This window comes from Mirounga leonina, unplaced genomic scaffold, assembly GCF_011800145.1.
Source record: "Mirounga leonina isolate KUSES-001 unplaced genomic scaffold, KU_Mleo_1.0 Mir_126, whole genome shotgun sequence".
In the NCBI taxonomy this organism is placed as follows: Eukaryota; Metazoa; Chordata; class Mammalia; order Carnivora; family Phocidae; genus Mirounga; species Mirounga leonina.
In genome coordinates, this window is record NW_023270314.1 from 26,723,297 (window position 1) to 26,747,698 (window position 24,402).

Consider the following 24,402-nt stretch of genomic DNA (forward strand, 5'->3'; position numbering starts at 1 on the left):
TAAGTTACCAGTTAAAAACTGTTATATATACTTATCTAAGGCAGTTAACTACTATATATACCCTGTCAACTTTGAGGAAAAGGATCCCAACCATGAAATAATAAAGAACCAATCTCTAATGTCTAATGTTTGTTATAAAGAAACTTACACTGAGGGGATAGAGTTACCAGAATCTGTCTCTTTAAAAAAAAAAAAAAAAAGTTAAATAGACTAAACCTCTTCCAAATGACTGTTCTTGGAAAGATTCTTGCCAAACTCTCCCTAGCACAGGCTTCTGAATTCTACAACCTTAATATATTAGGCATTCCTTTACTTTGTTTTATAGTAAAAACAAGCAGTAGTTATTAAACATAACCTACTTTGTATAACAAAGTAATATAACTGTAATTAGATTTTCATATACTTTGACATTATTCTGTTTCACTATAACCTGTGACTTTTCCTTTAAATCAAGCCCTTAGTCAAATTTCACTCATTTTATATCATTTCTACAGCATCTTTTCTGAGAATTTTAACTGCCATTATTACAACTATATAATCACAAGCCATAAATATTTTTATATCATCCCTATGTCCACATATTTTCACTGGAGAAAAACACATTTAACCAGTAACTCCAATATAATTATTGAATGAACAAATACATAGCTGACCCTTGAGCAACACAGGCTTGACCTGTGCAAGTCCACTTAAACATGAATCTTTTTTTTTTTTTGATACAGTACTCGAAATATATTTTCCTTGTGATTTTAATATTTTCTTTTCTCTAGCTCTATTGTAAGAATACACTATATAATACATGGAACATACAAAATATTTGTTAATTGTTATTGGTAAGGCAATAGGTCAGCAGTAGGTTCATATGAGTTTTGGGGGAGTCAAAACTGTGTGGATTTTTTACTGCATAGGGGGTCTGTGCCCCTAACCCCTGCATTGTTCAAGGGTCAACTGTAGTAAGATTTTCAAAGCTCTAATACATGCCATTCATGCTCTGCACAATAAAATTAAAGTGATAATTTATATACTCAAGATTTGTTCATGGGCAGTAATTATTTCCGTCAATATAATATATAAATAAACTGATAATAAATGCATGTAAAACAGTAAATTGAGCTAAGGAAATAATATCACTGGTCTTTTGAACTTTTGGAGTCTAATTTAGGTTTGGACTATAACCACTTTCAAAATTTCATAAGCCCCTCATTGGATTCAAGTTAGAAAAACATCTTGAAAGATAATCTGGTATGCATTTATGGAATCATCAGTAGCTTGCTCATGCCCGTTCTATACTGCTAGCCTAGGTAACCTGATTTAGTGAGAGCGAGGCTCTACACCAGAAGTCTGCAGCAGTGTTAAGTTTATAAAGATTTAGGATGTCCAGCTGTTAAGGCATTAAGAGCTGAACGATCCCTGTGACAGCCAAGCATAACATCTACCCTATATTATCTTTTAAAATACTCTTGATATAACACATTGACCCCATACCTCCTCTTGGCTTTATACCAAATAATAAGTGATAGAAGTAATGCCACAGGTGATCAAACCTTTTTCTTTTCATAAACTGCTGCCAAATCAACAGTCCCATTTTTAAAAATACTGTTAATTCAGTTTTTCATTAGGATTACACAAATTCGTCAATTAAGGTTTCTACATCACATGCTCCTTAACCACGTCCTAATAAACACTTGCAGAACAAAAAACTTAGCTACTTTTAGTTTATTGTAACCGGTTCTGACTGAATCAAACATATAAAAGATACCCTCTCTTAAAATAGGCTGTGTAGACCAGAATTTTAAATTTATTCTCATTTTAAAACTAGAAAAGTACTATAGTTAGTATAATTAATGGAATAGCTATCAGGAAGCTTGTTCACATATCAAGCAATATATTTTACATTTGGCGAACTTAATTTTATCAAATATCCTTTAATTTCACAGACAACAATATGCTACATATTGTATAAGAAGCGCACAATAGTTTCGCAGTACAATTTCAAAGTGTATACAAACTGGAATACAGAGGTTAAACACTGGTGTACTGATGGGCATTCTTGAGCTTTAGATAAAACTGCATACAAAACTTGCAATTCAAATATTAGCCAATCTGGAAACTTCTCATAATATAAAAATGATACTTTGAGATGCAAAATATTTTTTTTTTTACTTAACAAACTGTATAAACATTTAAAATAATCATTAAAAACTCAACTTTAGAATTTATAAAGATTAGCTATAAAAATATATTGGCAGTCACTTTTCTTAGAAATGTACCATTCACTACATTACAAAATAGACTCTAACATAAAATTGCCTTAATAACCATACTATTTTAGAATCTGATAAACCTTACATTAAATTGGTTATAAAATCCTCTTGGAAAACTTTGGTATGCATCTTCAGAAGGTTTTTAAAAAATACTCTAATATCCTCTCAAGGGCCTGTAAACATTCTTTTCTATTAAAGCACAACAGAATAAGTAATGTATATTCAACTGCATACAGAATATAGAATCAAAAAACAACTTATTATATATTTGTAGAAAATCTCCATTCCCAGAGTGACCAAAAAACAAGCTATTTAAAAGTATCAAACTTTTAAACAGTTCTCCTTCCATTCTGATAAAAAAAAAAAAAAAAAGTTACAAAATCACCACACTCCATTCATGTACCTTAGATGCTTTTTAGGACAAAGCCTCAAAAACAGTTAACCCAAGCAAGTCTCAAAATCCCTCTCAAGTCCAAAAAACAAACTTTAAAAAACCCATTTAAAAGATCTGACAATAGAACAAGTATACATAATCAGAACACATAATTTATATATTTAGTTATGTATTAGCTTTTCTATTTGTAATTTAGAATTTATTGGCAGAAATAGATACACGCAAGCACGCACACACACAATTGAAAAACGTAAAATTTAGGAAACAGTAAGAAATGCAAACCTACAGGGTAAACTGATTTATTTTAAAAATCAATTTACCAAATTTCATCTTATCTGCCATTTTTGGATTCTTGTTATTTAGAAAATTCAAATTGGTGAAAGTTCATTTCCTGCTTCTTGAGTAGGTTTAATTTTTACAGAGTTTCCAGTTGTGCCAGTAACTTCTTTGAGGTCATTTTCCACTTTATCTTCTGTCACCAGATCTCTTGCATAAGATATTTATCTTTGAGTTGCAAAAGCCTAAATAAAAAGCTTCATTTTTGACCTTTTAATTTATAAACTCCACTAAAAAGAAAAGAAATCCATCTAATTTTTAGGCAAGTCTGCAAAAATATTTTCTTTCTTAATCAAACACTTTTATGGGAATAAAGATCCTTCAAAGTTTTTAACTCTTCTATTAGAGTTTTGTTTTGATTTTCCAAGACTGCGACTCGATTTTCCAGGCATTTCACATACTCTTTCTTCTTTCTGCGACATTCTCGAGCAGCTTCTCTAAATAGAAGCATTAAAAACCAATGTTAGAAAAGTTCACATTCTTTAAATGGTAAATGCACCTCAGTAATCCTCCCTGGTCATCTATAGACAGCGAAATACACTGATCTTAAGTGTAGAATCCATTCCGTTTGGCAAATGCATCTACCTGTATAACCCACATACTCATCAAGACAGAACATCTCTGCTGTCCCAGAAAGCTCCCCCATGCCCCTTCCTGATCAGTCCTCTCACCAGACAACTACTGTTCTCGTTTTTATCACCACAGATGAAGTTTTTCCTATTCTACAACCTCCTTCAGAATGTACTCTTGTGTTGGGTCTCCTTTCACTCATTGTATTTTTGAGGCTCATCGACGGTGCTGTGCAGTGGTTTTTACCTTACTGTTGCAGGTGTATTCCACTATGTGACTATCACCATAGTTTACTGATCTATTCTTTAGGGCTGTTTCTAGTTTTAGCTGCTATGCTTAGGTCTGTCTCTTTGTGAACACATGTCCCATTTTTCCTGCATAAATATCAAGGAGCGAAATTTATGGGTCCCCTGGTTAACTTCTGACACAGTTTCTTTAGTTTTTATTTGGGTTTTAATTACAAACAGTGCTTTATACTCAGCTTTGTACGTGTCCTCTTAGAATATTTTTTTTTTAAAGGTTTTATTTGGGGCGCCTGGGTGGCTCAGTCGGTTAAGCGGCTGCCTTCGGCTCAGGTCATGATCCTGGGGTCCTGGGATCGAGCCCCGCATCAGGGTCCCTGCTCGGCGGGAAGCCTGCTTCTCCCTCTCCCACTCCCCCTGCTTGTGTTCCCTCTCTAGCTGTCTCTCTCTCTCTGTCAAATAAATAAAATCTTTGAAAAAGAAAAAAAATAAAAATAAAAAGGTTGTATTTATTTGAGACAGCACGAGCAGGGGGAGGGAGAGGGAGAAGCAAGCTTCCCGCCGAGCAGGGTGCCTGATGCGGGGCTCGATCCCAGGACCCCGGGATCATGACCTGAGCTGAAGGCAGACGCTTAACCGACTGAGCCACCCAGGCACCCCTAGAATATTTCTATGAAGTCACAGACATGTATTACATACACGTAGAAGTAAAAAAATATTTATTTTTTTATACTATGTAATGCAGGTATTATCTGCAACTTGCTTTTTTTACACATACAGTTTTAATGGTATTTCTATGTTGGTACAGATCTTTGCCATGTGAATATTTCATTGTTAATTCATTTTCATTTCCCTAACTACTACTAGTGAGACTGAACATCTTTTCAAATATTGGTCTTTTGGATTGTTTATGTAAACTGACTACTCATACCCTTTTTTCAATTCATACCTTATCTTGTTTTACGATGAGAAATTATAACCTAAGAACACTCTCTCTGTGCATTATATGTATTAATCCTTTATCTTTTTAAAAAAAGGTTTATTTGAGAGAGAGAGTGAGAGAGACTGTATGCGCATGGGGGGAGGGGTAGAGGGAGAGAGAGTCTTTTAAGATTTTATTTATTTATTCATGAGCGACAGAGAGAGAGAGAGGCAGAGGGAGAAGCAGGCTCCCAAGGAGCAGGGAGCCCGATGCAGGGCTCGATCCCAGGACCCTGAGATCATGACCTGAGCCGAAGGCAGACGCTTAACCATCTGAGCCACCCAGGTGCCCCTAGGGGGAGAGAGTCTTAAGGAGACTGAGCTGAGTGCAGAGCTTGATCTCACAACCTTGTGATCGCGTCCTGAGCTGAAACCAAGAATCAGATGCTTAACCAAATGCCCAGACACCACCCTCCCTTTATCTGTCCCCCCCCCCCAAAGATTTTATTTATTTATTTGACACAGAGTGAGAGAGAGAGAGAGCATAAGCAGGGGGAGTGGCAGGCAGGCAGAGGGAGAAGCAGGCTCTCTGCTGAGCAAGGAGCCTGATGTGGGACTCGACCCCAGGACCCTGGGATCATGACCTGAGCCAAAGGCAGCCGCTTAACCGACTGAGCCATCCAGGTGCCCCGCCTTTATCTGTTTTTATATAATTTTCTAATCTACCCTTTGACTTCTCATACTTTTATATCTTATACCATAAATGTTTCTTTTTCAGTCTTTTTCTTGGCTTATATTAAAATTCCAAGCACTGTGTGGTGTTCTTAGTTTTAAAGATTCTATGGCTTAATTTTTCCACAATGAAGTCTTTAACCCATCTGGAATAACGTTTGTATGTGATATAAGATAGGAGTCCAGGGGCGCCTGGGTGGCTCAGTCATTAAGCGTCTGCCTTCGGCTCACGTCATGATCCCGGGGTCCTGGGATCGAGCCCCGTATTGGGCTCCCTGCTCGGCAGGAGGCCTGCTTCTCCCTCTCCCACTCCCCCTGCTTGTGTTCCCTCTCTCGCTGTGTCTCTATCAAATAAATAAAATCTTAAAAAAAAGTCCTATTTAATTTTCTTTCAGATGTGGAGCTGTGTCAGTTAACATTTATTAAATAAACCGTCCTTTAGAAGGGTTGTACTTAACTAACACAAAAAGCTATTTCTGCGCTCTACCCTGTTTGCTAATGTTACTGTCTGCCCCTTGCTGATACAAGTTTGGGTTGTTTTTTTTTTCGTTTTGTTTTTTTTTCCCACCCAGGCGCCCCACTTATACCAAGTTTTGATTACAGTAGCTTTAGAGAGTATGTTTCAGTATGCCTAACAGGACAAGTAACCTCTTTCTGTTCTTGACCATTTTTTTTTAAGATTTTATTATTATTTGACACACACAGGAGTGACACACACAGGAGAGAGGGAGACAGAGTAAGCATGGGGAGTGGGAGGCAGAGGGAGAAGCAGGCTCCTCGCTGAGCAGGGAACCCGATGCGGGGCTCGATCCCAGGACCCTGGGATCATGACCTGAGCTGAAGGCAGATGCTTAACTGACTGAGCCACCCAGGCGCCCCCGTTCTTGACCTTTCTTGAATGCTTTTTTCTTTCATGTAAACTTTCATCTTATTTTGTCCAATTCCATGGAGAACTACAGAGATTCTAATTTGAGTCACAATAAAATTATATGTAAATTGGAAGAACTGATATTTTATAATAGTCCTCATCAAAGAATACTGGTATTTTTTCTATGTTCGGACTGTTTTAGCTCTCAATAAGATTTTTAAAATGTGGGTCCTATGCCTTTCCTATTGAATTTACTGAGTATTTTATGATTTGTCATTAATGTGAAATTACTTCCCATTTTATTTTCAAGATGGTAATTCATAGAAGAACAACTTACTAAATTTCCTTATAAATCACTGTAGTTTTAAAATTCATTACGGAATAGTATACACACAAAAGACTGTGGTGTAGATATAAGTTATGAAGCATAGTGATAAAATGAACACATGTAAACCCCAACAGCCAACTTAATAGAAAATATGATCCATACTGTTGAGGAACCCTCTGTGCTTTTTCCTGATTCCATACCCCTGCTCTTGCCCAGAAGCAATTACTAGCTTCAGTCTTTTGCTTATTTTCTAAAACTACAACTTGTTTTCCCTCAACTTTATTTTTCTAATATTTATTCATGTTAAAATGATCATTCACTCAGTCAATACAAATGAACACTATTACATTGGATTCATAAATTGTGGTTGTATTTATACACGCTGTTACTGATGAATATTTAGGTGGTTTCCTGATTTTTGCTGTTTGAACATTCTTATGTATACTTCCTGCAATAGTCTCTCTCAGTCACATACATAGAGTGAAACAGCTAAATGGCAGAGCATATCCAGGTGAACTACACAAGATAAGGCCAATTAATTTCAAAGTGGCCATACCAATTTTCACTCCCATAAGCAGTCTCTGAGTTCCACTGTTCCAAAACCTTGCCAATTCCTGGTTAGACTTTAAGACTTTTGTCAAGTGGGTGGGGATAAATGATATCTAAGTATGTGGTATTAATTTGCATTTCTCTGATTACTGATAAGGGCAAGCAATCCTTCATATGATTATTAACCACTTCCGTTTTCTGAGAAATGCCTATTCATCTTTTGTTGGGTTATACTTATTAATTTAGAAGATATTTACATTTTTTCAAACAAATTCTTTTTGGGGGTTAGATACGTTACATATATCCTCTATAGGGTTGAAGCTTATATTTTGACTCTATCTTCTGATGAACAGAAATTATTAATGAAGATTCATTTATCTTTTATGTTAATGTTTGTGTGTGGGAGGGGGTGTGAGGTGTTTTAAGGTATCTTTCCCTGTTCCTGAAACCGTAAGATTATATATTCTCACTGAAAAATTTCAAAATGTCACCTTTCACATTTGTGTTTAAATCCATCTGCAGTGATTTTTGTGTATGGTGTGAGAAAGAAAGCCAGTATTTTTTCACGTATCAGTAATTATCCTAGTACCATTTATTGAAGAGTCCCTCCTTACCCCAATAATCTGTCCTACCATATCAGGGTTTCGTGTGTCCATCGACCTATTTTTGAGCTATTTCTTTGGTCATTTTGGGCTTTTTTTCTCAATGCCGGTATCACATTTCAATTACCACAGCTTTAAATAAAACTTGATATCTCCTCACCTTATTCTTGTCTGGAATATTTTGGCTGTTCTTGGCCCTCTACTCTTCTATAAATTTTAGTATCACTTGTCAAGTTCTTCAAACAACCTGTTTGGGTTTTGATTGGAACTGCATTGAATCTATGGATCAATTGGGGGAAAAATAGTCATCTTTATAATACTGAGTTTCTGTATCTATGGACACAGTATTTATTTCTCCATTATTTAGATCTTCCTTAATGTCTTTCAAAAACACTGTATAATATTTTTCATAAATGTCCTGGACATCTGTTAGATTTATTCTCGGGTATTTTATTTGTTGATAATTATCAAATTATTGCTGATGTAAAGAAATATGATTTTTGAAAATGGGCTTTATATCTAGCAATCTTTATAAATTTGTTACTTCTAATCATTTTTCTGTAAGTCCATTTTAAAAAATAGGCAATTATATAAAAAATAGGTTTTATTTCTTTCATTTAAATCCTTATAATCCCCCCCAGCCCTTTTCCTGTTTTACTAAACTATCAAAGGTTTCCAGTACAATGTTGAAGAAAATCGTTTCTTTTTCAAGTTTTCATACTACAGATGATTCTCCTTGATATTCTAAGCAGATGAATATATATTTGCTACTAATAACAGTTTTATTTCTCCCAATTTTTACCATTTTTATAGCCTCTTGATCTTTGATGATTTTCAATGACATCATTTTTTTTCCTTTAAATTAGTAGAGAGATAACTGAATACTTTCCATAACTCATTCTTTTTTTTTTTTTTTAAGATTTTATTTATTTGTGAGAGAATGAGAAACAGAGAGCATGAGAGGGAGGAGGGTCCGAGGGAGAAGCAGACTCCCTGCTGAGCAGGGAGCCCGATGCGGGACTCGATCCCAGGACTCCAGGATCATGACCTGAGCCGAAGGCAGTCGCTTAACCAACTGAGCCACCCAGGCGCCCGGCCATAACTCATTCTTTTCTCTGCTCTTCCTGCTGACTCTAGCTCCTGAAAGGTAGTGTGTGGTATTATCTAAGTCTCTGGACTCTGAAACTTGGACCCATGTGTTTAAATCCTACCTCTACTACTTACTAGGTAGTTTAACCTTGGGCAAATAAATTAACCTAAGCCTCAGTTTCCTCATCTCGAAAAAACTGGAAATAATATATACACCTCAAAGATTTTTGTGAAAATTACATAAAGGCTTGGCACATATCATGATGGAGTCCTAATTCCTTGAGGACTAATTCCTCTGTCATTTTTCAACTTGTATTTGTTAGAATTCAATGTATGGGAATTTGTTTAAGCCTGTGTTGAGATTGCTTTTTTCCAAAAAGTTGGGGACACTATGGACCCAGACCCATTTTTAAATTACAGCTGACTCTTGAACAACACAGGTTTCAACTGTGTGAGTCTACTTATATGCAGATTTTTTCAATAAATATAGTATTATAAATGTATTTTCTCTTCCTTACGATTTTCTTAATAACCTTTTTTCTCCAGCTTACTTTTTCAGCATATAATACATATAACATACAAAATATGTGTTTCAGTAAGGATTCTGGTCAACAAACTAAGTTTTGGGGGAGTCAAAAGTTAAACATGAATTTTCAACTGTGGGGGGTCAGGGTCAATTTTAGAAACCCTCCGTTTTTGGTAGAGCACATCTTGGGTACTGACTTCATGAAAAAGAATCTCTGATCCAGTGTCCCAGCCTGCACAGACCCCAGGCTTTTGTTCCTAGTCCCCTCTGAGTACCAAAGCTGTACCAATCACAAAGATCTGAATTTATCTACAGAATTTACAGGGGCTGCTTCAGTGCTTATCAGCCTCATGGTTTTGTGCTTCTGGTTCATTCCTAACCTCAACAGGTATCTTACTTTCCTGCAGGCTCATCCAATCATTTAAAAGGGTGATTTTTATATTTCATCAAGCTTTTAAAAATACTACATAGCCTAGGTCATATTGTCAGAAAGAGAAGTCTCATTCTAGTAATTTTTAACAAGTCTTTCAGATTTCCTAGGTACACAATCATACCATCAGCCAAAAAATACAACTTTTTTCTAGTATTTACAGAACTTCAGTTCCTTGTCTTAGTGCATTTGTTGGAACCTCCAAAACAGACAATCCCTGCCATGTTACCAAGTTCATTTACAATGATGCCTGCTCTTAGTTTTTAGTAAAGAAACATTGTATCTTGAAGTAATTAAATGCATCTCTCTGGTCCTTTCAGGATAATTTTTATTGCTTTAGAAAAACATTTTATTCTAGCTTTCTAACTTATTGGTGAGGCACTGAAAATAGAATCCTATTGTAATTTTAAAAAAATGTTCTATTCCTGGGTATTTACCCTTTTTGGTTCCTAATATAGTTTATTGGTGTCCTTTCTCTTTTTTTTTTTCCCTTGAACTCACTGCAGAAGGCTACCCATTATATTCTTTTTCTCAAAGAACTGGTGGTTTTTCATGGCTGATGTATACAGCTCATATAGCTATGTTTAAAATACTTTTAAAATGAGGGGCGCCTGCGTGGCTCAGTCGGTTAAGCGTCTGCCTTCAGCTCAGGTCATGATCCCAGGGTCCTGGGATTGAGCCCTGTGCCAGGCTCCCTGCTCAGCGGGGACCCTGCTCCCCGCCTCTCCTCCCTGCTCGTGCTCTCTCACTACCTCTCTGTCGCTGTTTCTCTCAAATAAATAAATTAAAAAACCTTAAAAATAAAATACATTTAAAATGAAAGTAAATATTTCTGGAGGTTAAATCGCTGCTAAGATTCATGGGTGAAATTCATTTTTTAGGAGCATTTCTGTGTCAGTTTTTGTAGGAATTCTTTCCTCTTCTTGCTGTCAATGGCAAGCAGCAAATTATTATTTTCATTTAAGTTTTGTCAGCCCAACAAGAATAAAATACATTGTCTGAAAAGCTTTGCTTAGCAGTACTATTCAAAAGACACTATATATTAAATAAGGAGACTGAGCAATGGGCCGCACCAATCCACCGGAAATGAATTAGACATAATCTAACAGTAAAAACAAAAAACGCTATAAACACCTCTCCTTTTTTTTTAAAGTAAGCTCTAAGCCCAGTGTGGGGCTCAGACTCACAACCCAAGATGAAGAGGCGCGTGATCCACTGACTGAGCCAGCCAGGTGCCCCAAACCTCTCTCGTTTTTAATATACACTTCTAGTTCCCCCTGGTTATGTTCTGAGATTTACAAAAACATTACCCATTCTGGCAGTACAGTTTTACTACCAACCTGTTTTTCATCAGCCTTATTTCTCTTTTCAGCTGGGGGTCATCTGTCTTCGCTGTCTGAGATGTGAGAGTCACAGGGGCCGCCATCACCACAGTCTGGGGCAGCGAAGGAGCTGACGGAGTGGTACGGATCTGGTATGTCTGCATATCTCCTGATGCAGCTGCGTGGTCAAAAGAATGAGTTAATGCCTAAGTGTCTTTGAAAGGACGCTGGGATGTTCTCCAGAGACACTTAGGCGTACTTACTTTGTACAACCACCTGGTTGCTGGGCACAAGTATTTGCTGTCCATCAGAGGTCTGGGCATACTGGAGAATTGTTGTACCTTGCTGAGTACTGCCTGAATTTGTCATGGTTAATGTCTGAAGTCCCTGTACTCCATCTGTGCCTGGACTGGCCAGTTGTAAGGCTCCATTTGGGGCAATGGCAACTTTAACCAAAGAGAGAACATAGCTATTGTAAGGCTAGACAATACACTAATTGCAAAGGATTGGTGAAAACAAAAACCCCAAACACTATTTACTAAAACAGGTTTGAATGCAGTTCGACTTGCTGTCAACTACTCTGAGTGAACTATATGTAACAGAAATAAAATGGCATTTCTCTATAAAATTTTATAGTTCAGATGCACTAATCTTAAATTTAGTCTCAACCTTTACAATATAACTGATTAGTCAAAACACACTTTAGTCTCCATGAAGCACTGCATGCTGATTGCTAATGCTGTCACGGCCGTTCTGGGGCGTTAGGAGATGGTACCGATGGCTAACTTATAAAGGAAAAGTAAGTAGAAGGAAACATTAACATAGTTTGCAATTTTTATTCAAATAAGCTCAAAAATATTTTTGAATAGATTAAGTGTGCCTATGGAAAAATTTTAAATAGGATTAAAGGTTACACAATGAAAACAAATCTTCATATTGCTTCTGAGCTCTGTTAAAACGTATTAAATGTTATGTGATATTTTAAAAATGTAATAATTTATTCAAGTCACTTCCTAGTGCAAATCACCAGTAAGGTGGTCATGAGAAAGCCCATATGTAGATCACATTACTATGTGTCCCCCAAGCATTTTTCAATAAATTTTACTTATGTTAATGCTTTCCTCTCAAACCTTAAACACCCAAAAGGTGTGACCAGATAGAAAACGTTTTAGCATTATGTAATTCCACATAATAAATCCCCTTTAGAATTTTTTTTTTTTTTTAAGATTTTATTTATTTATTTGACAGAGAGAGACACAGCGAGAGAGGGAACACAAGCAGGGGGAGTGGGAGAGGGAGAAGCACCTCCCCGCAGAGCAGGGAGCCCGACGCGGGACTCGATCCCAGGACCCTGGGATCATGACCTGAGCTGAAGGCAGTCGCTTAACCAACTGAGCCACCCAGGCGCCCCAATCCCCTTTAGAATTTAATGCTTCATCTCTGTACCCCTTATCAGATTGTCATTAAGCAAATTTTTCTTCTTCTACACTTTGGCTATCAGAAAGCCAAAGCACACTTGTCTGGATGTGTGTGTTTTAGTTGAAAATTTCTTTCAGGAGTTTCTAACTATCCCTCCTCCACCGCCACACAACAAATATTCCCATATACTTTAACTTCTATGACTTTAGAAGTGACGACAGTGTTTAGATGCAGGTATTTGTTTTAAATTTATATTAGCAATTATTTGCAATCTCCTATAACACACATTATATACATATATAAATAAAAAGTAAAACTCCCATTCTCTATCCCTATTTATTCCACTGGCTATCCCACACCCTCATCCTGAGGTAACCATTATTTTTGGTTCCATCCTTCCTAATCTCTTCCTATGTTCACATAGACTTCTATATTAATACGTATCAAAATATGTGTATCCATACACACATATGTAGAGATCTAAGTCTATGTTAAGTATATGTGACAATACAGAATTATAACATTCTTGTCACATATCTTCCTATTTTTTTAAAAGATTTTATTTATTTGAGAGACAGCATGAGCAGGGGGAGGGGCAAAGGGAGAGAGAGAAGCAGACTCCCTATGAGCACAGAGCCAAACGTGGCCCGATCCCAGGACCCCAAGATCATGACCTGCGCTGAAGGCAGATGCTTAACTGACTGAGCCACCCAGGCGCACCTTCCTGTTTTTGTTTAACATGTGTATTTACCTGGTTGAGTTTACTCTACATCTGCACTGATACAGTAGCCATTAGCCGTAAGTGGCTACTTAAAACAAGATAAAAAATTCAGTTCCTCAGTCTCACCAGCCACATTTCAAGTGCTCAGTAGTCACACATGGCTTAGTGGCTACTGTACTGGACAATGTAAATATAGAACATTTTCATCATCAAGGAAGTTCTACTGGATCATGCTGTCTTAAATACTAGTTTGTACTGTACTTATTTCAATTATAACATATATTAGCCTAAGTTTCTTTGCAATTTTTATAATTTCTAATTTTGTTTTAGAATAAACCGTATTAGTATATCATAATTTTAACTTGCTAATATGCTACTTTAAGAAAAAATTTTTTTGAAGACAGTAATGCATGTATATGGAAAAAAAAAAAAAATTGTTTTGTTTAAAATGAAAGTGAACTTCTCAACTGCCTCTGATCTTGCTCCCATGTTTCCTTCCTTGCAACCACTGTTCTCAGTTTCTTATGTGTCCGCATTGAGGTGTTTTTTATATACTCTTTAATTTATTCATAACAAACTTCACTGAAAGCCTCCTATGCACCAGGCCCTCTATGCCTGGTGTTCACAGCTGTGAATGAGACAAAGTTCCTTCCCTCAAGGAACTTATCCTTGAGAACAGACCATAAATAAGCTGATCTATAATTCTATATAATCTATAATTAAAAAATTAATATATACTTTTTTATAATTACATATAAATGCTATAAAAATATAAGAAAGTTAACCAAAGAGCGTATTTTAAAAAGAGTGGTCTCTGAGGAAGTGACACTTAAGTGGAGCAGGAGTGAGGGTGTAAGTCATGTGAGGCTCTGGGAGGACAATGTGCCAGGCAGCAGGGATGATACCCTGAGGCAGAACAAGCAAGCTTCATGTGGAGAAACGGCAAGAAATTCTGTGTTGCCAGAATGCGATCCAGTGGCAGATGAGATCGGAGTTGGGTAAGCAAGGCCAGATCCTGGATGTAACTTACCCTTACAGAACTTATTCTAGGTGTGATGGAGCATCACTAGAGGATCTGAAGCAAAAGTGGTGTGATCTAATTGGTGTTTTATTTATTTGACAGAGAGAGAGACAGCAAGAAAGGGAACACAAGCAGGGGGAGTGGGAGAGGGAGAAGCAGGCTTCCCGCGGAGCAGGGAGCCCGATGCGGGGGCTCTATCCCAGGACCCTGGGATCATGACCTGAGCCAAAGGCAGATGCTTAATGACTGAGTTACCCAGGCGCCCCTCTAATTGACATTTTAAATAGATCGCTTTGGCTGCAGTATGGAAAAACAATGAGAGCAAGAACGGAAGCAAAATGACCACCACAGTACTGAGATGAGAGTATAAACCAAGGTGGTGGTGGTGACTGGAGATAGTGAGAGGTGGTCATATGGGACACGGATTTTGAGGCAAGAGTCAATTAGACTTGAAGAACAGGAGTTAGGAATGGAAGGAGAAATCATCTACAAATGGATAGCACAAAGAATCCCGTAGGGTGATAAAATTATATCTTGATTGTGGTAGTGATTAGACAACTCCATGCATTGTCAAAAATCCAAAGTAAGCGTTATCACTTACAAGCTGTGTGACTTTAGGGACATTATCTAATCTCTCTAAGGCTTTATGGGTTTCCTTATAAATTGACAATTGCCTATCTCACTAAGTTGTTGTAACAAGTAAACGTGATCATGCTGAAAAAGTACTTTGCATTATTTTTGGCTCAAAATGCTATTCTTCAGTTATCCTCGCTATTAAAGCATGACAGTTTTTCTATACACCACTTCTTTATGAAAGTTAGTTTTTGTGTGTCCGTCATATAAAAATTTATTCCTATACGTACTGTACTGTCCACTGCTAGTTTGATAGATGGGAGTTGGAACAGACATAGAAGTGACAGCAGAAACTCCAGGGTTTTCTCCGTCTCCTTTTCTGCCCCGTGTATCTTCAGAAGATAGATCTTTCAGAATTTTTCTGTGGAAGATAAAACTCTATTAATCAGTAATGAGGACAGCTTTACAAAAACAAACTGCTAAACCTTTTTCAGTCTCAGGTTAGAAGTGTAATATCTACTAGACATCTAAACTGTTGTGTCAAGGAGCCCTTCTAGTTTAGCACAGACTACTGTAATGATGTGTACGGCAGGCTAGTTACACTACCTGAAAAGAGACACCGAATAAATACTTTTCAATGTACAAGGCTCTTACACAGGTAAGAAACGTCTCCCCTACAAGAGAGAGGACTCCATTATAAGGTATTTCATTAATTAACAAGAATAGTATTCATTTTATAAATAGTGACCTTCGGGGTGCCTGAGTGGCTCAGTCGTTAACCATCTGCCTTCGGCTCGGGTCACGGTCCCAGGGTCCTGGGATCGAGCCCTGTATCGGGCTCCCTGCTCCGCAGGAGGCCTGCTTCTCCCTCTCCCTCTCCCACTCCCCCTGCTTGTGTTCCCTCTCTCACTGTGTCTCTATCAAATAAATAAAAATCTTTAAAAAAAAGTGACCTTCATTTAAAAAGACCAAATTAAAAAAATTTTTTTCAACCTTCAACTCTAGAGTGAGAAGCCCACAGTTCTAAGAAACAAGAAAATTAGAAATAGGACTATAAAAAAGCACACAGTATTAGTGATAAGTGAAATTTTTTTATTTATGAATGATCTTTTTTATCTCTACACCCAACATGGGGCTCGAACTCACAACCCCGAGATCAAGAGTCACATGCTCCACGGGTTAAGCCAGCCAAGCGCCCCAATAAAATTATTTAACAGGAAGTAAATATAATTAATTCACAGGTATCCCTCAGACTTGGTAAAATGGGACTTATGACCGGAATATGAGGATAGAAAAAGATTCCTTTCTGAATCTGAAAGATCTTCCAAAATACAACTTGGGTGGAGGGACAAATAAGCATTATTTGTTTCTAAGGAGAAAAAAAAAAAAAAAAGAATCTTTCCTCAAGAATTCTGTGTTCATTGTAGAAAAATCAGAAAACTGAAATACTTGTGTGGAAGCAACAAAAAATAGTCAAAAAGGGGAAAAAAAAACCCTTAGCACTGAAAATGATCTTTCATTTATCTACACCAACCTTCCAGCCTATGCAGGAATTCCCTAACATTCCTAACAGCCTCTACTTCCAGGAATAAGGCACCCACAACTTCCAAACGGTAAACCATTCAATTACTAAGCACTTTTTTTTTTAAATGTTTTATTTATTTATTCATGAGAGTGAGAGAGAGAGAGAGGCAGAGGGAGAAGCAGGCTTCCCGCCTAGCAGGGAACCCCATGCGGGACTCGATCCCAGAACCCTGGGATCATGACCCAAGCCGAAGGCAGACGCTTAACCATCTGAGCCACCCAGGTGCCCCACTAAGCACTTTCTTATTTAGACCCAAAGCTGGTTCCACCCAGTGAAGCTAAAGAATTTTTTTTTTTTTAGCAGATAAAGGTTGGTTTTATTGAGTAACTGATCTGTGTTACTGCCAAGGCCACCATGTACACACAAAAGAGGGCGTTTTATTTGTCTTGTCCTCCTTGGACAGAGTCTTGATGATTTCCTCCTCCTTGGCCTGGAGCCGCCCTTCACGGCGTTTGCGAGCCCCCTTGGTCTTAGATCTGCAGGCCTCAGCCTGGTCAGCCAGAAGCTTCTTGTGAGCCTTGTCGGCCTTCGGCTTGGGGATGTGTTCCATGAGAATCCACTTGTTCTTGAACACGTTACCCTTCACTTTCAGGTACAGGCTGATACATGTGGCGGTCGATCCTCTTAGATACACGGTATCTTCTGAGCAGCCACTGCAGAATTCTCATCCTCCTCATCCAGGCATTCGAGCATTAGCAGTACCTTTTCTCTTACCAACGCCCATATGTCTGCCCTTCCGGCAGGCCAAAGTGTTTTTAGGGCACCGAGCCTGGGAATGGACAGTCACAGGCTTCCGGATGATCAGCCCATCTTTGATCAGTTTTCGGATCTGCTGACGGGAGTTGGCATTGGCAATTTCATTGGTCTCGTTGGGGTCCAACCAGACCTTCTTTTTGCCACAGCGGAGGACACTGGAGGCAAGCCTCTTCTGAAGCCTGAGCATACTCATGGCTGCGGCCGCAGGACTGAAAGGAAAGAACTCGAAGCTAAAGAAATTTAAGCTTAACCCTAACTCTATATCCATGCCCTAACTTTGCAGTACTTATTTGACAACTGCTACAGTTATTTGAGGCCAAGTAATTTTAGTTCCTTCAGCTCTTCTTCTATAATGTGCTGAAAGTTGTTCTCCAGCATGGCCTCCTTACTCTGGACAATCTTCCCACCAAGAGCTAATATAATTGTAGACTGTATCAACAGATGTCCCACATAGAGAGTAAGAGAGGTGGCAGCCCTACAGGACTCTGTGTTAGGTAGGCATCACTGGTTCCTAAACCTGCTTATGTATCAGAATCGTCTAGAGAGGTTTACTGAATGCCATCTGGTATCCCTAATGGCTGAGTGAGTGGGTCAGGACAGGGCTCCAGACCCCTTTAACAGGTCCCCGAATGCTGTTCTTCAGCCAGCCTACCATGAGACTGTGGAATGCTGTGCCAGTTCTTTTTCACTTTCAAGTTATGAAACATTTTGAGCATAAAGAAAAGTACAGAAATTAAAACCCTTATGTACCATATTCCAAGAATCAATAGATAGTAAAATATCCTGCAACCTTGCTGAACTCATTAACTACCTCTGCTTTAGTGGATTCTTTTAAAGATTTTCTATATATGAAATCATGTCATCTGCAAATTATTTTATTTCATCCCATCCTTTCCAATCTGGATGCCTTTTATTTCATTGTCTTGCCTGCCTGAATACAATGTTAAATAGAAGTCATGAGAGCAGACATCCACAGCCTTGTTGCGTTCGTGACCTTAGCGAGAAAATATTCAGTTTTCCACCATTACATATGCTGCTGCTTATGAGCTTTTGTACAGGTGCTTTATTAGGCTGAAGAGCTCCCTTCTATTTGTTTGATGAGCATTTTTATCATTAAAGGGTACTTGATTTGTCAAATGCTTTTTCGGTGTCTGCTGAGATGACCATGTATTTTCTGTTCTTATTCTATAAATATGATGTATTACATTAATTGATTTTCAGATTTTTTTTTTGAAAAGATTTTATTTATTTGACGCAGAGGGAGCGGCAGGCAGAGGGAGAAGCAGACTCCCCGCTGAGCAGGGAGCCCGATGCGGGACTTGATCCCCCAGGAGCTTGGGATCATGACCTGAGCTGGAGGCAGACGCTTAACCGACTGAGCCACCCAGGCACCCTGATTTTCAGATATTAAGCCAATCTTGCATTCCTGGGATAAAATCCTACTTGATAATCATGTATAATACCTTTTATATGTTGTTGGATTTGTTTGCTAAGCTCGTATTTTGCTAGGGATCTCTGTGTTTATATTCATGAGGAATATTGGTCTTTGGTTTTATAATCTCTTTTAATTAGTGAGTTAAATCCATGTCTTCTTAATATAAACACTGCTATCACTTGATCTACCAATTATTTGCTTTCTATTTTTTAAAAAGTCTTCTGGGGGTGCCTGGCTGGCTCAGTCAGTAGATTATGCAACTCTTGATTTTCAGAGTTGTGAGTTCAAGTCCCATGTTGGGCAAAGAGCTTACTTAAAAGGTAAGTAAAAATAAAAAGTCTTCTGTATTCTTTTGGGTTATCTGAAGATTTTTCAGAACTCCATTTTAATTTATCATATATTCGACTAAATCTCTTAACAATTTAGTAATTGCTCTAAGGAGTTATAATATAGATACCTTGTCTACTTAGAACTGCTGTTGGTTTTTTTTTAAAGATTTTTTTATTTGCCAGAGAGAGAGCGTGCGCGTGCACAAGCGGGGGGGGTGGTTTGTACAGGTTCTCGGAGTTCCCCTCCGCTTGCCAGATGGGATGCTGCCTAATTCATGAATTATTTAATAAAGCCAATTAGATCTTCAAATTTACATGGCTGAATTCTGTTTAACAGATTTGGTGGTCTCGGGATCAAACGCGAATTTCTGGCAGCATCTGGGGACAACAAAAAACACAGGCATGGAGCCCCACAAACCCTTCAGAGTCTTTCTCGCCGTATCTGAGGGCCCTTGGTAAGTCCCTCTCCGTTTTAGCTCTGCTCTTTTTGCATCCAGCTGCCAATCTGACTTTCCAGTAAAGGGTTAGTGGGTCAGGCTAGACTGAGGAGGTTCTATGGGAGTACCAGTCCTTAACCCTTGGTTCAGCCCACACTTTCACCTTGGAATCCTTTCCTAGTTCCAGTTTGTAGGCTGGCTTAGTTCACACTGGGAATTGCTGGTGGTACACAAAGAATTCTCTCGGCCTTGGCCACTCCACAGCAACATGTTTTGGTTACTGCTGTTGTATTGAGGTGCACATTTGCTGTCTTGTTTTGTGTAAATAAAGGTTATCGCTAGTGGGGATTTCAGAAACTGAAAAGCCACAAATATTGGTGGGCACAGGTCAAAGCATTCAAGAGCTGTTAGAGCACTTGCCACCTAAACTCAAAGACTCCCAAGGTTCGAATAAGCTGGTCAAGGAACGCGAGTTCACCCACCGACCTCACGAAAACTTGCAGTGAGGTGAGGTACACTGTAAAACAACCCATGAATCTCAACCCCACGGCAAGTCCCTCTTAGGTATTAGTTTGGCTCTGAGAAACCCAAAGGCCTAGTTAAAAGAGATGGGATCCCTTATATCTACAGAGTTGAGTGTGCCACCTTCCGGCACACCTGCTTATTTTATGTCTAAGCACTATCGTCCCGCAGTTACAGATACCTAGAGCAAGATTAAACTTTTTTTTTTTTTTTACTGAAACAACATGGAATTACAATGGCTGTTATGAGGAACACTGAATTAGACAAGATCATTCATTTAAGAACCTTTGCACTTGAAAGCAAGGGTTACCTGTTTTAATTGGCAAGAAGCAGCCTCCAAAAGATTTCAAAATTCCAAAACAGTCTCATTAAAAGATTCATGGCAAAAAGCTAATGAAAGAGAAAAGTCATCTAAAATAAGGCTATAAGACTGATGTAAATCCTACTGCTGCCCCCGTCCCTAATTACTCCTCTGAGCGAGCTTCCGACTGAATTGCCTTTCCATTCTCCTCAAAACACTGTGACCTTTTGAACTAAGACCACTTGAGGCTACCGGTGATCCTCTTCAGGTATCTCTTACTCCTTGCTCTAAGGATGAACTAAGGGCCATAGTTAAAAAAAAAAATTTCTTAAAACTCAGGAGGGCCCACAAGAGTTTTTGTAAAGAGATTATCTCCTAAGCCCAACTGAAAGAGGGGAAATAAAACTTCATCTTGTCCCTTTGTTTCCAAATCCAGACTCAGTGGATAATGATTCTTTCTCTCCTGGGAATAGCTATTTCCTTTTTTGTTTGTCTTGTTACCTCCTAAGAACATGGCTTAGCTTTCTGCCTGTCTGGGACATGAGGCTGTCTGTTCTTTGGCTGTCTTTGGGAGTAACTCTAGATCTGAAGATAGTAACTCTCACTCCCCTCATTGAGGAGGCATTTTGGGTCCATTAGGTTGACAGAAATATTTACTCTTTTCCCAGCTGACACCTGACAAGATATTTGAAAGGATTTAATAACTCAATAGGAAATGTGGCCAAACTGGAAGCTGATATTGAAAGGCTGATAGGAATTTTTTTTAAAGATTTTGTCAGAGAGAGAGAACCAAGTGAGCACAAGCAGGGGGAGCGGCAGGCAGAGGGAGGAACAGGCTCCCCGCCGAGCAGGGAGCCCCATGTGGGGCTCAATCCCAGGACCCCGGGATCATGACCTGAGCCAAAGGCAGACGCTTAACTGATGAGCCACCCAGGTGACCATGACAGGATTTTTTTTTAAGGCCTTATCCCCTAAGCTGAATGTACCCAGAGAGAAAGAAGACATTTCCCTAAGTGGATGGGCATGTCAGTCCTTTGGTGTTTTTCAGTCACTAACCCAGTTCTTTTGAGGAATTAAGAAGAGCTGTCCTTGTTTTAAGAATGTAGTCTTTAGGGATGCCTGGGTGGCTCAGTCGTTAAGCATCTGCCTTCAGCTCAGGTCATGATCCCAGGGTCCTGGGATCAAGCCCCACATTGGGCTCCCTGCTCCACGGGAAGCCTGCTTCTCCCACTCCCCATTTGTGTTCCCTCTCTCGCTGTGTCTCTGTCAGATAAATAAATAAAATCTTCAAAAAAAAAAAAAAAGAATGTAGTCTTTACAGGATCAGAGGTGTGGTTCCAAGAACAATTCACGGCCCACCAATTCCCAAACCTCCCCTATTTATCTCAAAAGGCTTATAAATGTAAAAATTCTGATGTGGGAGAACAGAAGGGGGTGGGGGTTGAACAGAAGTCTAAGGAGAAGCTTGCATAAATGTAAATGTTCAGAGCACCTGGCTGGCTCAGTTGGCAGAGCATGAGATTCTAGATGTTGGGGTTATGAGTCAACGCCACGTTGGGTGTACAGATTACTTAAATAAAATGTAACTGTTCAATGTTATACTGGTCTTCTCTAGGAACTTATATCTAGTCCATCTCTTTAAAATGCGAATTTAACGGAGGTAATTTTTTTTTAAGATTTTATTTATTTGAGAGAGAGAGAGAGACAAAGATAGCGACAGAGAGCACGAGCAAGAAGCGAGCGTGAGTCGGGAGGAGAGGGAAAAGCAGGCTCCCCGCTGAACAGGGAGCCTGATGCGGGGATTGATTCCAGGACCCCGGGATCATGACCTGAACCAAAGGCAGATGCTTAATGGACTGAGCCACCCAGGTGCCCCTTAATGGAGGTAATTCTTATCAAGAAAAAACAAAAGGGGGAAAGGCTATTCAGACAGACATGTCTTTAAAATTATCCACATTAAATAGGAAACTTGGGCGCCTGGGTGGCTCAGTTGGTTAAGCGACTGCCTTCGGCTCAGGTCATGATCCTGGAGTCCCGGGATCGAGTCCCGCATCGGGCTCCCTGCTCGGCAGGGAGTCTGCTTCGTCCTCTGACCTTATCCCCTCTCATGTGTTCTCGCTCTCTCAAATAAATAAATAAAATTTAAATAAATAAATAAATAAATAAATAAATAAATAGGAAACTTATTCTGTGTGGGTTCCTGTTATCTTTTATTCTGTCAACAAAAAAAAATAATAGCTTAGGATAATGGCTGGCTTTGTCTAATATTTAATGAAGTTTCTGTAGGTAACCTACACATAATTATTAAGGACAAATTAAACAGATGTAGACAAGATAAAAGTTCATAAATAAACTTCTCAGTGATATTAGCTCTATTTAAATAGTTTTCCCGAGTTAGAGTAAATGAATTAAAACACTAAACTCATTAAATAGCTAAATCATTTCCAAATAAGACAAAATACTGCAACATTAATAACTAAACAAAGGTTTATCTACTTCTGGCTTATTACAGAGAAACTAAAAGATATTTAGATATGTTAATGCTACACTGGCAAATTTTTAAAGACATGCTTTTGGAAATTTTGAAATGTATTAGTAAATTTGCAAATTTAAAGAATGCTTGTATAACAACAGTTCACAGTTGCTTACGTCTTAGTTTTCACTAGAAATTAAGGCTTCTAAGGGTTAAGAATTCTAATTAATATGTATAACTAAAACTAATAAGGAAAATATCTCCATATGCCAGGAAAGTAGGATGTGCTTTCAATGAAAAAAAGGGTAGGAGAAATACACTTTTTCTTTTTTGGTCCTAAAATGAGGCTGGTGTTGTCTAAAGAGGAAAAACAGGACAAAACCAGAATGTAGAAAAAAAAAAGTTGTAGATGGTTTGTGGCAGAGGAATCTTTGAAAAGGAATTTCAATGTGTGGTCCAGCTGGTTAAGATTAAAATAAATTTATTTTTAAAAATGAGTCTGCCTAGTCAGTTAAAGCGCCTACCTTTGGCTCAGGATGCTGGGGTCCTGGGATTGAGCCCCACATCGGGCTCCTAGCTCTGAGGGGAGCCTGCTTCTCTCCCTGCCTGCTGCTCCCCCTGCTTGTGCTCTTTCTCTCTGTCAAATAAATGAAATCTTTTTAAAGCAATGAGTTTGATTTTTTTTTAAGATTTTTTTTTTTAATTTATTTGACAGAGAGAGACACAGCGAGAGAGGGACCACAAGCAGGGGGAGTGGGAGAAGGAGAAGCCGGCTTCCCGCCGAGCAGGGAGCCCGACACGGGGCTCGATCCCAGAACTCTGAGATCATGACCTGAGCCAAAGGCAGACGCTTAACGACTGAGCCACCCAGGTGCCCCAAAACAATGAGTTTTTTTTTTTTTAATGTTTTTATTTATTTATTCATGAGAGTCAGAGAGAGAGGCAGAGGCAGGCTCCCCGCCTAGCAGGGAGCCCGATGCAGGACTCGATCCCAGGACCCTGGGATCATGACCTGAGCCGAAGGCAGACGCCCAACCATCTGAGCCACCCAGGTGTCCAACAATGAGTTTTAATATCAAAACTAACCTGGTGCAAAATTAGAATTTGGTTTTCTCGGACTTTGGTCTGATTTTGATAAAATTGTGAAAATTTCTTTACCTTTTAAAGTTTCATAATGATCTGTTATCCTGTTTAGGCAAGTGCTTTAAAACCTATTTTTGAAGGGCGCCTGGGGGGGCTCAGTCAGTTGAACGTCCAACTCTTGGTTTTGGCTCAGGTCATGGTCTCCGGGTGGTGGGATTGAGGTCTTGGGCTCTGTTTGGCAGGAATCCGCTGGAGATTCTCTCTCCCTCTGCCCCTCCCCCTGTGTGCATGCTTTCTCTCTCACTAAAAAATAAAAAAAATCTTTCAAAAATAAGGGTTTTTTTCCTTTCAAATGTTTTATATATATATATAAGATTTTATTTATTTGAGAGAGCAGGGAGAGGAGCAGAAGGCTCCCCGCTGAGCAGGGAGCCCAATGTGGGGCTCGATCTTGGGACTCTGAGATCCTGACCTGAGCCCAAGGCAGACGCTTAACTGACTGAGCCACCCAGGGGCTCCAAGTTTTCTCCCCCAATTTTTTTTTTGAAAGATTTTATTTTTAAGTAATCTCTAC

At 38.8% G+C, this 24,402-nt stretch overlaps 1 protein-coding gene and 1 pseudogene across 9 annotated transcripts in view; both read right to left on the minus strand.

The window, feature by feature from the left end:
• Window positions 1-1,701: 1,701 nt before the first annotated feature.
• ATF1 (activating transcription factor 1) overlaps window positions 1,702-24,402 on the minus strand; it is an 82,910-nt gene continuing 60,209 nt past the window's right edge. For 7 of the 9 annotated variants that reach the window (XM_035002672.1, XM_035002666.1, XM_035002675.1 and 4 more), the window contains 4 exons: window positions 15,198-15,328; window positions 11,437-11,619; window positions 11,192-11,351; window positions 1,702-3,431 (listed from right to left, as the gene is read on the minus strand). In XM_035002672.1, coding sequence (XP_034858563.1) covers window positions 3,287-3,431; window positions 11,192-11,351; window positions 11,437-11,619; window positions 15,198-15,328 — 619 coding nt within the window. In that variant the 3' untranslated portion in view covers window positions 1,702-3,286. Of the gene's footprint in view, window positions 3,432-7,966; window positions 8,086-11,191; window positions 11,352-11,436; window positions 11,620-15,197; window positions 15,329-24,402 lie in introns of all 9 variants that reach the window. The other 2 variants (XM_035002668.1, XM_035002674.1) reach the window with 2 other exon arrangements.
• LOC118008852 lies at window positions 16,815-17,531 on the minus strand (annotated as a pseudogene).